General features: G+C 37.2%; 1 protein-coding gene across 6 annotated transcripts in view; it reads left to right on the forward strand.

Annotated features, from left to right (window-relative positions):
- Positions 1-13,925, forward strand: part of LEPR (leptin receptor) — an 86,169-nt gene that overhangs the window by 57,510 nt on the left and 14,734 nt on the right. For all 6 annotated transcript variants that reach the window (XM_027579386.2, XM_027579351.2, XM_027579376.2 and 3 more), the window contains 8 exons: positions 748-896; positions 1,941-2,100; positions 2,218-2,300; positions 3,672-3,888; positions 5,551-5,733; positions 7,156-7,251; positions 9,043-9,148; positions 10,236-10,311. In XM_027579386.2, the coding sequence (XP_027435187.1) occupies positions 748-896; positions 1,941-2,100; positions 2,218-2,300; positions 3,672-3,888; positions 5,551-5,733; positions 7,156-7,251; positions 9,043-9,148; positions 10,236-10,311 (1,070 nt within the window). The remainder of the gene's footprint in view (positions 1-747; positions 897-1,940; positions 2,101-2,217; positions 2,301-3,671; positions 3,889-5,550; positions 5,734-7,155; positions 7,252-9,042; positions 9,149-10,235; positions 10,312-13,925) is intronic.

The following is a 13,925-nucleotide window of genomic DNA, read 5'->3' on the forward strand; positions in this document are numbered from 1 at the left end:
AGTGTCGCGTCATATATGAAGAATTGAACAAATATGAGAAACTAGTAATGAAAAAGTTTAGGGGTTTTGGTCATCAACAGTCTAAGGTATTGTTGATGAAGTCCGGAGCTTCAAAGTTCACACTCGTGTGCTGGGGCTTTGGGACATTTAGTTCCCAAATATGTTGAGTTTGCATATTGTCTTTTACTTTTTTTTTTTTTAAGCCTTTGCCGTTCTGGTCATCTTTGCCTCTACTTCTGCCCTTCAAAAGCCTGTTTTCCTCAGATGATAGAGAACTGGGGCTTTACTCTCTAAGACTATCTCTGACCTTGACCTAGAGATAATAAGAGTAGAAGAGTTTGAAACTCACACAGGTGGAAATGAATACAGTCCATGTTATAGTTTTCCTTTTATTAAAGCTCCACGTAGAACCGAGCATGCTGTCGATACTTAGTGTTCAGTACGGAATCTTTTGTATGCGGAACTAATGGCCCAATTTCTAGTCAGATCTTACTATTACTCGCAGATGACATGGTCAGTGTATTGATTTTTTTCCCAATCAACCTATTTGCAAAATAGAGATAATCCCTTTCTTACGTGTCACCTGAAATTGTAGGTGATCAAGTGAGATAATGAATGAGGAAGCTTTGAGAAGGAGAGGTTGCTTTATAAATATTGAGTATAAAAGTTATAACATCATAATAATGTTTTAAAAATATTATCACTGTTTAAGTTGATGTTATAGTATGCTGTTTTTAAAATTTCTAGTGAAACCACTGCCTCCATCCAGTGTGAAAGCAGAAATTACTGTAAAAATTGGATTATTGAAAATATCTTGGGAAAAGCCAGTCTTTCCAGAGAATAATCTTAAGTTCCAGATTCGCTATGGCTTAAATGGAAAAGAAGTACAGTGGAAGGTACCTTTAACTGAGAAATGTCTTTGGCTTGCCTCACTAAATGTTATTTCATACAACTGTTTTAATAACTGTATAGATTAGGATTTATTTTATTGGCATAAAAGTACCTCTTCCTGTATTCTGTAGCTATTTTTGTTAAGTAGATTGCAATAGGTCTAACCCTTTCAAGGAATGACATTTCCTGCAAGCCATCATTTCCCAAAATGAGTGTGACAGAACATTGATCCCATAAAATATTCCTTGAAAAAAGATTGCATGGCTGAATCAACTTAGGAAACCCTGCATCACTGTGTGTTCCTGTTACATACTAAATCATACTCTGTTGCATACTAAAGGTTCGGAGAAGTCCTGCATTAAAGAAACATTTGTGACTTTATTTGTGACTTTTATTTCATCCTATGTTTCTCAAACTCATTTTACTGAGGAACCCTTTTTCCTTTAACATCTAATAGTATTTCTTAGTACCTATATATTCATTGGGACATATTTTGGAAGAAGCTGCTTTTATCAAACAATCAAAATCGCACCTATAGTGGCGAGTGTGCATATGATGACTGGCCATATCAGTTTTCAGGTGGCAGCCTGCAAAGTCCCAGAAATGTCAGGAACCCTAAATATTATGTCATTAGATCATAAAGATTTTAGCTGAAAGGAATGTGACAGTTTACCAGCTTATTGAGGAGACTGAGTAACAGAGATATCACTATGTAATCACTAGGTTAAAATTGTTGAGAGTTTTTGTGGGTAGGGAATTAGTGGACAGAGATTAGTAACAGAGTGAAGAGTGACTGGGGAGCGAGGTTGCAAGTAGGCCAGTCCAAATCTTGTCCTGAAGAGTAAACAACAAGATGACTGAGACAATCCTTAACTTGAAGGAGCTCATGATCCAAGTCTAATAAAAGTATTTCTCAAGCCAGAAAACACAAAGTCAGTTCTCTCTTAATTTGGGAATGGTATTAAGGTTTTAAATAGAATGCAGTTTCGGGCCCATCAGCTACGTAGGTGTTAGTAATGATTAGTCTAACGCTTGACCTTATTTTACAGATGTATGAGGTATATGATGCAAAATCAAAGTCAGCCAGTGTCCTGGTGCCAGACCTGTGTGCAGTCTATGCTGTTCAGGTGCGCTGCCGGAGGCTGGATGGCCTGGGGTATTGGAGTAATTGGAGTAGTCCCGCCTACACAGTTGTCATGGATATAAAAGGTCTGTAGAGATTTTGTACATGTGTCTTAAAAATGCATGCATACGGGCGTGTTTCAAATGTGACTCAGATTCCTCCTGAGAACACGTGTACCACTTGGGCTCCTTGTCATTCTGCAGTTCCTACCAGAGGACCTGAATTTTGGAGAATAATTAAGGAAGACACCACTAAAAAGGAGAGAAATGTTACTTTACTTTGGAAGGTACTCATGCTTTTATGTTACTCAAATTTTATTTTTATGCTCACGAAAGATTGACTTGGTTGTTTCCATTCTGAGATGGGATTGCAGAGAGCTCTGCGGAGGGGCCCTGGCACGAGTGTGGGAATTCATTCTGTTCTCAGCCGAACATGTTAGAGCTCAGTCAGCATTATTTTGGCGGAGTCACTTAGAGGCTTCAGCCGTAGCTTCCTGATCTGTATAAATGCAGGACTGGACTGGATGATGCCTGCTCAGATTTTACCCCCCCCCCACATTGTTCCACACCCTGCAGGGACACACGTATATGCATTTGTATTTATTTTTGTCCGTTAGGTCTGACTTAGAGGAATCTTGATGACAAACAAATATATTGAGAAGCACTGTTCCAGTCTATCATAGAGAATCGTTTTCTATGGGTTTATAAGGGATTGGCTTATCTTATTTGAAGATTATTTATTTATTTATTTCAGACAGAGAGAGAGGGAGAGAGAGAGAGAGCGTGCGCGCACATGCGTGCACAAGCAGGGGGAGGGGGAGGGGCAAGAGGAGAAGCAGGCTCCCTACTGAGCAGAGAGCCCAGTGCAGGGCTCGATCCCAGGACTCTGGGATCATGACCTGAGCCGAAGGCAGACGCTTAACCGACTGAGCCACCCAGGCACCCCTGGCTTATCTTATTTGAAACAGGTGGTGGTAATGGGGCAGGTGGGGTATATTGTTAATACTCTATAAAATGAAAGAGCAGAGACATATATTCTATATTATATTGGAATCATCAGTGATCTGGTATGATTTTTTTTTAAACTATGGGGCAGAAATTCTGGGGTGCCATATACACGGTTCTGGTAGCCTCTGCTACTTGAATTAGCAACAGATCAGAAGAGGAGCAAACAAATGATAAATCTTACTGGGATTAACATAAATGATGATTAACATCTCTTCAGCTTTCTTGTTGTTGCTTTACAGAACTAGAAGGTTATTCCTTGTTTGCTTTTTCGATAAGGAAACTCTTGACTCCCTGCTGGTCTCTCTTTTCTCTAAAATTAGTGTGAAACTTCTTGGTAGAAAAGTGTCCTAATTGTATCCATATTTAATTATCTTTAAGTGATTTATTCTCTGAGTCTTAAGGAGAAAAACCCAAAAGGAAGAAAATAAATTTCCTATGCTCCATACTCACCCAGATGCCTTCACTGCATCCGTGGTCAGAGATGGGCTCTATCCCCCCTCACCTCCCCATATCTCAGCCTTGAACTAGACAGGGCTTGCCCTGGTCTGACCCTGCCTCCCGGTGGAGAACGTATAAGAAGAGTTCATGGGCTTGGTTGGTATAAAAAGCACTGGAGCCCTTAAACTAATCAATTTTTATGTTTACTACAGCCTCTGATGAAAAATGACTCATTGTGCAGTGTGAGAAAATATGTGGTAAAACATCATACTTCCCGCAATGGAACATGGTCAGAAGATGTGGGAAATCACACTAAATTCACTTTCCTGTGGACAGAACAAGCACATTCTGTTACAGTTCTGGCTGTCAATTCAATTGGTGCTTCTTTTATGAATTTTAATTTAACCTTCTCATGGCCTATGAGCAAAGGTAAGAAAGGGTGCAGGGTAGTAAACCTGTGCCCCTTTTAGCATTTAATTTTTACATACTCCTCCCATTCTAAATGATCTTCCAAAAAGCCTGCAATTCTCTGAATCTGAAGGACTCTCTTCTCTTATCTCTTCTTCTCTGAAAAATAGCAAAAGAGATTGCACCCTAATTTTGTAATATGGTCCTTGGGTTTTCATGTAATAGAACCATGTTGATATAGTATTATGATAAATGAGAATATTCTAGTAAATCTAATACTTAAACCCTTTGCATCAATGGAAGTTGTACATAAATCAGTCTCTTTCCTGGTCTGTGTGTGTGTGTGTGTGTGTGTGTGTGTGTATGTAAAAATAAGTGCATGTATATGTGTGTGTTATATTTATTACATATACACAATAGTATTACATACTATATGGATGCAAATAATTGCTCAGATTTGAAAATTAACCTGTACTTCATTTCATATGAGTGATGAATCTTCTTTCATTAATTTTGATATATTTGATTAATTAGAGAATTGAGAACTACTTTTAATAGGAGCTCCTAATCTGGATTACATATTCAAAGTATAACTTTTTAATGGAAAATTCAAATCTACTCTGCCTCTACTAATCTCTTCCATGAAGTCTTTGCTTGTTGCTTTAATTAGATATGTCCTAAATCAGGGTGCTTTCTACCTTTCTTAAGGTATTTTATATCTTGCCTTAAATTATGATTACTTTTGTATGTATGGCATAAGCTTATTATAAGTTCCATAGCATCTGCACAATGTTTTACACTAAAAATATTTTCAACCAGTATGTTCTAGAGATTTTTATTGAATGCTGTGCTGTGTTAGGTGGTGGGAATTCCGATGTGAGAAATACTCTAATGGTCTCAGCATTCAGACCATGAGAATGGTCTCAGCATCCAGAAGAGTCCAATAGATGTACGGACATTGATCAAATAATCATACAAGTTAATGCCTATTTACAAACTGAGATCAGTGTTCCCAGGAAAGGAATGTAATTTTATGAAGGAAAAGAAAATAGAACCTGACTTGGCATTGAGGGTTAGAGAAGCTTTCTTAAGAACCCGTATAGGTGGGGAGAGAGCATGGGCTCCTGAGAGAGGAGTAGTCTGACCGAAAGTCTTCGTGGCACAGGAGAGGACCCGACGGAAGACGACCAGGGTGGCTCTGGTGCAGAAAATCCTGAAAGGCTGGGAGGCCGGATGAGGCTTGGCCCTGGGCCTCACAGACGTGGTAGGCAGTTCATCCTCACATGTGGAAATCCAGCTGAGGCTTTGAAATGGGACTTTGTGCAGAGGGTGTTAAATAATCAGGTTTGTCCTTTGAAAGCCCAATTGCATCAGCAGGAGAGGAGTTTGTAGGGAAGTAGAGAGGATGATGAATAGGCTTGTGCAGTACTCCAGTGGAGAGCCACTTTTTTGACTCTATCCCAAAACCCCATTTTGGTTTCTCCTCAATGGCATATGTTCCCACATCTTTCTGCATATATGACTCTGTGGTGCAAAAATACTTGTATTATATTTATCTATATAAGTGTCAGCTTTCTCTTCCTTTTCCCTTCCTCCAGTAGGTTATATGTGCCTCAAATGTATTAGGAGATTTTTTAAAATTAATTTTGAATTAAAAAACAAATTTCCTTTTGTTCCCCTCAGTAAATACCGTGCAGTCACTCAGTGCTTATCCTTTAAACAACAGTTGTGTGCTTCTCTCCTGGACTCTATCACCCAGTGACTACTATCTGATGTATTTTGTTACTGAGTGGAAAATTCTTAATGAAGATAGTGAAATTAAATGGCTTAGGATCCCTCCATCTGTTAAGAAGTATTATATCCACGGTAAGTTTGCTGTACTTTAATAAGTTTCTCTTATGGATTAGCATTAGAGTGATTATTAATTTAAATAAGATAGCCAGTTAATGAAAACTTAAACGTGTAGATGATACTACCATCTTACCACATTTTATTCTGTCACTTTGTCATAAACATTCAATTCTGTTTCATTCGATCCTTTCTAAATATTTTACAGTCATAATCTTATCATCTATCACTTTTCTTCTGATTTGTTCCTTTGATATATCACAAACACATTTCTGTTTTCTCCTCAGTCCTTTTAACCATGATTTTTAATGATCATATAGCATTTTATTCCATAGTCTACTTAAACCGTTTATTTATTTGAGAAAATTTTTGTTGCTTCCAGCTTTACTTTTTTTTTCCTAGACTGTTTTTTAATGGCCTTTGATATCTACCACCAAATTGTCTTCCCAAATCTACGTACCAACTTATAATGCTACTAGCAGTGAGTGGGAATGCCAGGCTGAAGGTCTACAAATGTAGGACTAAGTGCTATAGGCAGCATAAACTCCCCAAAGTAGACCAGTTGCCCCAGGAGGTGATTAAAGTACAAAGTAATCCTGCACAATACAGTATCTCCAAGTCTGAGTAAGGTTTTAGTAGGGAAGCTAACGATCGCCATGACCCTATTATACAATATTACTCCAGAGACTTGTACTTCTATTTCATTCCAAAGGCCCTAGAATTTAGCATCAGGGCAAGTAGAAATGATTGATGGAGAACTAAATTCAATTCATTACTACTGTTGTCCAGATGATTATTCTCTGTGCTTTTCTTTAAGCCATGGAAATATATAATCTAGGCTTCAACAAGATTTATCCCTTGTGGAATATCTATATGTTTGTAAAAATGATACATCACTGATAGATTCGTTTTGAACTTTGCTATACAGATGGTTGTCCCCCTGACAGGGGGATCCCCCGATAAGCCAAGAGGACCCCCGGTCCCCACCCCCATTTCTTTGCATTTCATAAGACTTTAGTCTCACAGCTGCCTTGAATGGGGAAAATAAGCAAGCTAAATGCCCGTGAAAGGGGAATATTGCTGGCTTTTGGGATATGGGAGAGGAGGTAGGGTATATTGTCCTGGAAAGGGAAAGGGAAAGTGGAAGTTCATACACTGTGAGCTTGAACAAACTGGCTATCATTGGAACATGCCCTTGAAGATTGCAATCTCATGTCTCTGGGTAATATTTTCAAAAATTATTTGAAAATTATTGTCATTACTAGGAGAATTTGGAACGCTTAGGTGGTTTTTGAAACTCCCTTAATCATCAGTTTCGATCCATAAATAACAACTTATTTCTATGTTCAGAAAAATAAGAGTCACCTAAATTTTTTATATAGGTTTCACTTGTTAATATTAATTCAGTAAGAATGACCTTTAATATATTTTTCTCTTCAGATCACTTTATCCCCATTGAGAAGTATCAATTCAGTCTTTACCCAGTATTTATGGAAGGAGTGGGGAAACCAAAGATAATTAATAGTTTCACCCAAGGTAAGACTTTTCCTTCTGGTTTCTTTTTATACAGATGTGTGGTTTCCTACTTAGTTAGCAGTTATGTTGCCATCTGATTATTTTCTTTCTAATGGAGTCATGGAAGAGTCCAGAGTCTTACATAGTTGTGTCAGGGAGGCTACATGGTCCCTTGGTGTGGTAGTAAGGAGAATAATCAAGCATGATATTCTGGCATTGGAAATTAACATTTTCAGTCTCAAATTGGATAAAAAGTTAATGGAAACGAAATAAAGGAAAATATGCAGCAATACAATAAAATACATCATCAGAAAGACTAATTAGAAAAATACTAATTTCTGTACAATTCATATAAATGCATCTACCTCCAAATAATATGTTTTGGAGGTACATACTTATGAGCCTTAAATTTTTTTAAAGATTTTTATTTTATTTATTTGACAGAGAGAGAGGGTGACAGAACACAAGCAGGGGGGGCAGGCAGGTGGAGGGAGAGGGAGAAGCAGGCTCCCCGCTGAGCAGGGAGCCCAATGTGGGGTTCGATCCCAGGACCCTGGGATCACGACCTGAGCTGAAGGCAGACCCTTAACTGACTGAGCCACCCAGGCGCCCAAGCCTTTAAATTTTAATCAGTCTTTTAAAGGAAACGTTTTTCCTCTAAAAATAAAACTGGAGAAGTAGTTACAGAAATAAATTCATTATGCCTCTTAAATTTCTAATTCATCTTACCGTACTTGGAGTATCAACATTTTGATTTTGCTATTACGGCTCAAATTGTCTTCAAGTCCAAGCAACCTAATAATGAAGTTTCAAGAGAGAAATATTTTGCCTGGTTTTAGAATTAAAATAATGATAAAAATTCATTCATTTATTATTTGACACATACAGGCTGGGCACAAGAACTGGGGATTGAACAGTAAACATCAGTCTCTGTCCTTATGGAGCTTAATCCCTATGCTCCAATGGTAGTGAGAGTAAACAAATCATGTATAATATAATGTCAGATAGAAATAAGTGCCATGCTTGTTGTGATGAGCACTGGTATTGTATGTAAGTGATGAATCACTAAATTCTACTCCTGAAACCAATATTAAACTATATGTTAACTAACTAGAATTAAATAAAAACTTAAAAAAATTACCTGCACTCAAAAAAATCCCCCAAATCAATTAAAAATAGCATAAGAGTGGCAATTGGTAATAATTATAAAAGGACTAATTTAATAATAATAAAAAATAAGTGCCATGAAGCAAAATAAATGTAAGGGAAAAGGATAGAGTTGAAATGTGGTGCCTTAGTTAGGATGGTCAGAATTGGTCTTTTTAGTTCAAGCCATGCAAGTACAAAAGAGAAGAGCATTTTAGACAAAGGGATAGCAAGTGCAAGTGCAAAGGTTCTGAAGAACAAGCGTGCTTGGTGGCTCAAGAAAAGCGAGGTCAGTGTGTGTGGAGGGAACAAGGTAGAGACCAGCAGATGTTGAAGGTTGGCTTATCCAGAAGCGACACTGAGGCAGAGTCATTGGAACAACTTTAATTGGCACTTTCTCATATAACCTGAAGTGATCACATGGAATTGGCAAAAAATAATTTTGAAAAACTGTTTTGTCAACTTACAGTGAGCATAATTCTGCACAAAATAACAGTTCACTAAGGTGATCATAGCTTTACTTTTATCTTCTTTTTTATTTTTATATCTTTAAAGGTAATACAGATTTATGATGCAGCCAGAAAAAAGTCTGCTATAATTTTTGATACAGAAAGATATTGTTATTTCCTGAAGCTTCTGAATCATGTGAATTGTATTTTTTTTCAGATGACATTGAAAAACACCAGAATGATGCAGGGCTATATGTAATTGTGCCAATAATTATTTCCTCTTCGATCTTACTGCTTGGAACATTGTTAATATCACACCAAAGGTATTGTACTTGGTGTTACGAATCTTTATGGCCAAAGCTCTTGAGCGTGTTTAAACCTTGATTTAAAACCCAAATCAGAAACATTAAAGTCTCCTAAATATGTTTATGTATATTCGGTATACAATTGAGATGGCCTAAAAAGAAAAGGCCTGTTTTCAGGAAACCACATTCGGTTTTGCTAGTACAACACAAACATCATGGACGAAATTCATGTTTTATATGTAAATACATCCAGGAAATAACAAGCTTATAACGGAAATCCTAGGCAGTGTGTTCTCAGAGATGGCAAAAATGGCTTTTAGAGCTGTACAATTTGGGTTGAGGACTTTTTAGCGATGAAGATTCACCTGGAGTGGCTAGTTCATTTATGATAGTAAGCACTCCAATTTTTAAAAATCAGCACTGTGTGGCTCCCCAAGTCTGTCTGGTTTGGCAAATGGCCTTGAATTTCTTGTGGTTCTAGGGTGCCATATCACCGTGTGCTGAGAGGCCCAGACCTATGAAATTATTTCACACATGTCAAATCTCTACAGAAACTTTTGTCTTATAGCAAAAAAGAGGGATGGGAGATTTTAGACTCTGAATATATCTTTCAGTCAAGTGAGCTGATGGGGCCATATCAAGTGGAATTGTTTCTGAAACTCAATTGATGGCCACCTTTTTTTCTTTGTGTGTGAGGGAGAAAGAGAGGGAGGGAGGGGCAGAAGGAGAGGTCAATTTCATGACCCTGAGATCGTGAGCTGAGCTGAAATCAGGAACTGGATGCTTAACTAACTGAGCCACCCAGGTGCCCTGGTGGCCATTTTAACATATTGTTTCTTCAATAGTGGAAGAGTGGAAAAATCCACTCAAAGTGTTTAGCATAGTGGCTGGCACAGAGCATTCAGTAAGTGTTGGTTATTTTATTACTATAATGAGTATTAACTTTAGTCGAGATAGAACATTGGTGGAGATCTTCACGGAATAGCATGTGAAAATGAATCAGATTCTGCTGAGAAATAGCTGATCTGGTAGATTAATTTCTAGTTTGTGTATTCATTAACTGTGAACATTTTCAGTATGAATGTTTTTTGTTTCTCCTTTGTAGAATGAAAAAGCTGTTTTGGGAAGATGTTCCAAACCCCAAGAACTGTTCCTGGGCACAAGGACTTAATTTTCAGAAGGTCCCTTTTTCAATTTTTTTTAACCCAAAATATGTAAGATTGCACTTTAGATGCTGTATGCCTTATATAGCATCAGACATTTTTAAGGTTTAAAATATTTTAAGGATAAGGTTTAAATCTTATTTTATTCAATTCATTTAAATATGAATTCTGTTTAATCTATTACATGTTTTCAAGAATAGCAGGATGCAGGGATTTGAAATCAGGATGAAACAAAATTCTGTAGGTAGTTCATCATATGCAAATTAAATATATATGTATATATTTATACTAACATTAAATATATATGTATATATATTAAAATTAAATATATGTATGTATTTATATATCTTCTGTACCACAGTATATAATAAAATAAATATTAGAATATTAAGGATTACATCTTTTGGAGAACAGATATTTGGATATGCTTTTTTGGTATAAATTGATTTCTTTAGGTAAAGGCTGGAATCAATATTTTTAATCCCTGTAATTATTTCCATAATTATTTAAATCAATTAAAAACTATATAAATAATCCTGTCCTCAAACTCTGCAACCCAAAAAATGCAATTGTTCTAATAAAACTTACATTTAAGCACATAGTTTTTTTTCAAGCTAAAGTGCTTTATAAATTGATCAGCTATAATAAAATAATCTGTACATACATCTTATAATAGAATTTCTCAGAAAACTCTAGAGATTAACTAATGTTTTATTAATTCTTATAATTTCCCCTGAAGCAAGGTTGGTTTTCCACCCATAAAATTGAGAAGATAGAATTCAGTTTTCATGTCAAAATATCTACACGAAGTTTTAAACAGTAATCATATGGAGGTTATTAAGCAGTCTCAATGCTTGCATCTTTTTCATTAGTCACTGTTAAAAGTCTTCAGTGGTTTCCTTTTAGCTGTAAGATAAAGTACAGTCCCTTTAAGCTCGTACTCAATGACTTCTCTCTACAATCTGTTACCAACCTATGTACCCTCTTTCTTCTGTCCCTGGGCCTTGATCATACTTTCACTGTTCCCTTTACCTCTACAGACCCCACCACGTCAGTGAAGACCTCACTCTAGGCCCTTTTCCCCAAACCTTCCTTTTACAAAAGTAGTTCAGAAGAATTTCTACCCTTCTAAGTTCCCAGAGCATTTTACTTTTAATTTATTGTGAAGAGTGCTCTGAGTTCCTGAGGTATGTTTTACCCCTCACAAATATTTATTGAACACCTGCTACGTGGGAAGTATTAAATTAGGGATTCTTTAAAGTAATGCTGGTAATTCATAATAGTGTCCATTCATATATGTGCAAGTCACTGAGGGACATACTCTTATATGCATTAAGATTTCTGCTTCAATCCTCAGTATCTCAGCTTCCTTTCCTGTGAAATGAGGTTTACTGGCACTTACCTCATAAGGTTTGTTTTGGGGATTAAAGAAGATGGTACTTATAGCATAGTAAAGTCTCGATAACTATTTATTATCATTATTTCACATATTTAGGTGTTTTAAATTATTATTCTTTCAATGACACTGTGAGATAAGTATCATTATTTTTATTTTAAAGAAGAAAAAAACCAGGCTTATAGTGGTTAGGTATCTTGTTTTAGAACCAGGCTTGGCTTGCCAGTTTGTCTGACTGTGGAGCCTATTCCATTAGTCATTCTTCTCCATACAGTGGCTTTCCATTTTTTTTTATTTGACCATGACCCACAGTAAGAAATACATTTTACGTTGCAGCCTGGTATGTGCATAGATGTAGATATGCAAAACTGAAAGGATTTCAGTATATGTAGCACTCCCTATTTTCAAAATTCTATTTTCCTTTAAAAAATACTGGTTGCGACCCACTACATTGATTTCACTTACTACTGGCCTATGGTTTGCAGTGAGAAAAACACTGCTCTCTAGTTTATCAATGAACGAATAAGTAAATATATAAGGTAGATACAGCAGTGCAAACAATTAAATTGTAATCTTTCAGCAGAAATGACACGGTCTTATCTTCAGTCCAGGCAGCCCAAGATGGATCATTCTCTTTATAGAAACTTCACTTTGTTTTGAATCCAACCGGCCCCACACCATACACCTCTCAACTATGCCCTTAGGTGCTATAAGCCATGGAGTCTCCTTTCATTAAACAGAGCTCATGATTTTTTTCAATTAGTAAAATATTTATTCTTCCCCTCTCTCTTCCATTATGAATTCACACAGTAACATTTGTTGTAGCTACAGTGATATTTCAGCCATACATATTTATTTGCCTTTCATTCGTTCATTCTTTCATTCATTAAGCATGTAGTATTTACATGTAAGTCCAGGATGTTGCTAGGATCTTGGGAAACAAATTTTTAAGGGATTTTCCTTACTATCTAGGAAATAAGACAGTAAGGTTATAGAGGAGTGGCTGAGTGGAAAGCAAAATAGAAAGAACTTGTCTTCTTTACCATCTCCAAAATAGTCTATTCATTTTAAAATTCATTCATTCATTTCTTTCACTCATTCATTTACCGGCTATTTATTTTTTTTTAAGATTTTATTTATTTATTTGACCGAGAAATAGAGAGCACAAGTAGGCAGAGAGGCAGGCACAGGGAGAGGGAGAAGCAGGCTCTCCGCTGAGCAGGGAGCCCGACGCGGGACTCGATCCCAGGACCTGGGGATCATGACCTGAGCCGAAGGCGGCCGCTTAACCGACTGAGTCACTCAGGCGCCCCGGCTATTTATTAAATACCTCTCCTGGGCTAGTCACTGTGCTATACCTTCAGGTTGTATTGATCAGAAAAATAGAAACTCCTGGAGTGGACAGTTAAGTGGGGAAATAAGCATTAATCAACAATAATGGAAATAACAATATACATATGATATATATAATCTACTAATAATTATAAACTACACGTTGTGAAAGAAAAGGATCCAGCGTGCTGAGTTCAGTGCGTGGGATGGATGGGGCTGAGCGGTGAAGATAGGAAAGTGACAAGGAGCTAAGCTGTGGAAGAGGAGTAGTCATTAACTAGGTTTGCGGTGGAGGGTGGAGCGCAGGCAAAACCGCCTTCAGATACAGCGCCTTGACGTAGGAAGGACCATCGCACATTCACAAACTGAAAATAGGGCGGTTAAAGACAGTATAAAGAGGAGATTATTTTTCTTAAAAATGAGGAGCTCTTTCTTTTAATATGAGCCTTGTTTTTTTGGTCACAAAAACTAAATATCTATGTAAATAAAAAATTTAAAGCTTCACTATACAATTGTCCATGAATGCAGGGAATAACCGTCTTGCTGTCTCTCTGAGAGAAGCTAAAAGACTCTCTCTGCAACATGTGAAGCTCTGAAATCTCCCCTCTGCACCACCATGAAAATGGTTTCTGAATGTTTACCAGGGCAGGGAAATGATCAGGCCCACCTCAGCAAATGAAGTTTGAACCTGCACCAAATGATCTTTCCCCTTTCCAGAAGATGGCTAGCACAAAGGAACCACTTGATGGATAGAGGTTGAGTCAGTGTTGTAGACTCCGTGCTCCCCTCTCACATACGTGCTCTGAAGATGAGCACAATGTCGCAGCAGATCATCTGACAGACATTATACACAAGGAGACTGAAATCTCACTCAATTTTTCCATGTTCTGGTAAACCGAAGAAG

The sequence above is a fragment of the Zalophus californianus genome, chromosome 4 (assembly GCF_009762305.2).
Source record: "Zalophus californianus isolate mZalCal1 chromosome 4, mZalCal1.pri.v2, whole genome shotgun sequence".
NCBI classification, from domain to species: Eukaryota; Metazoa; Chordata; class Mammalia; order Carnivora; family Otariidae; genus Zalophus; species Zalophus californianus.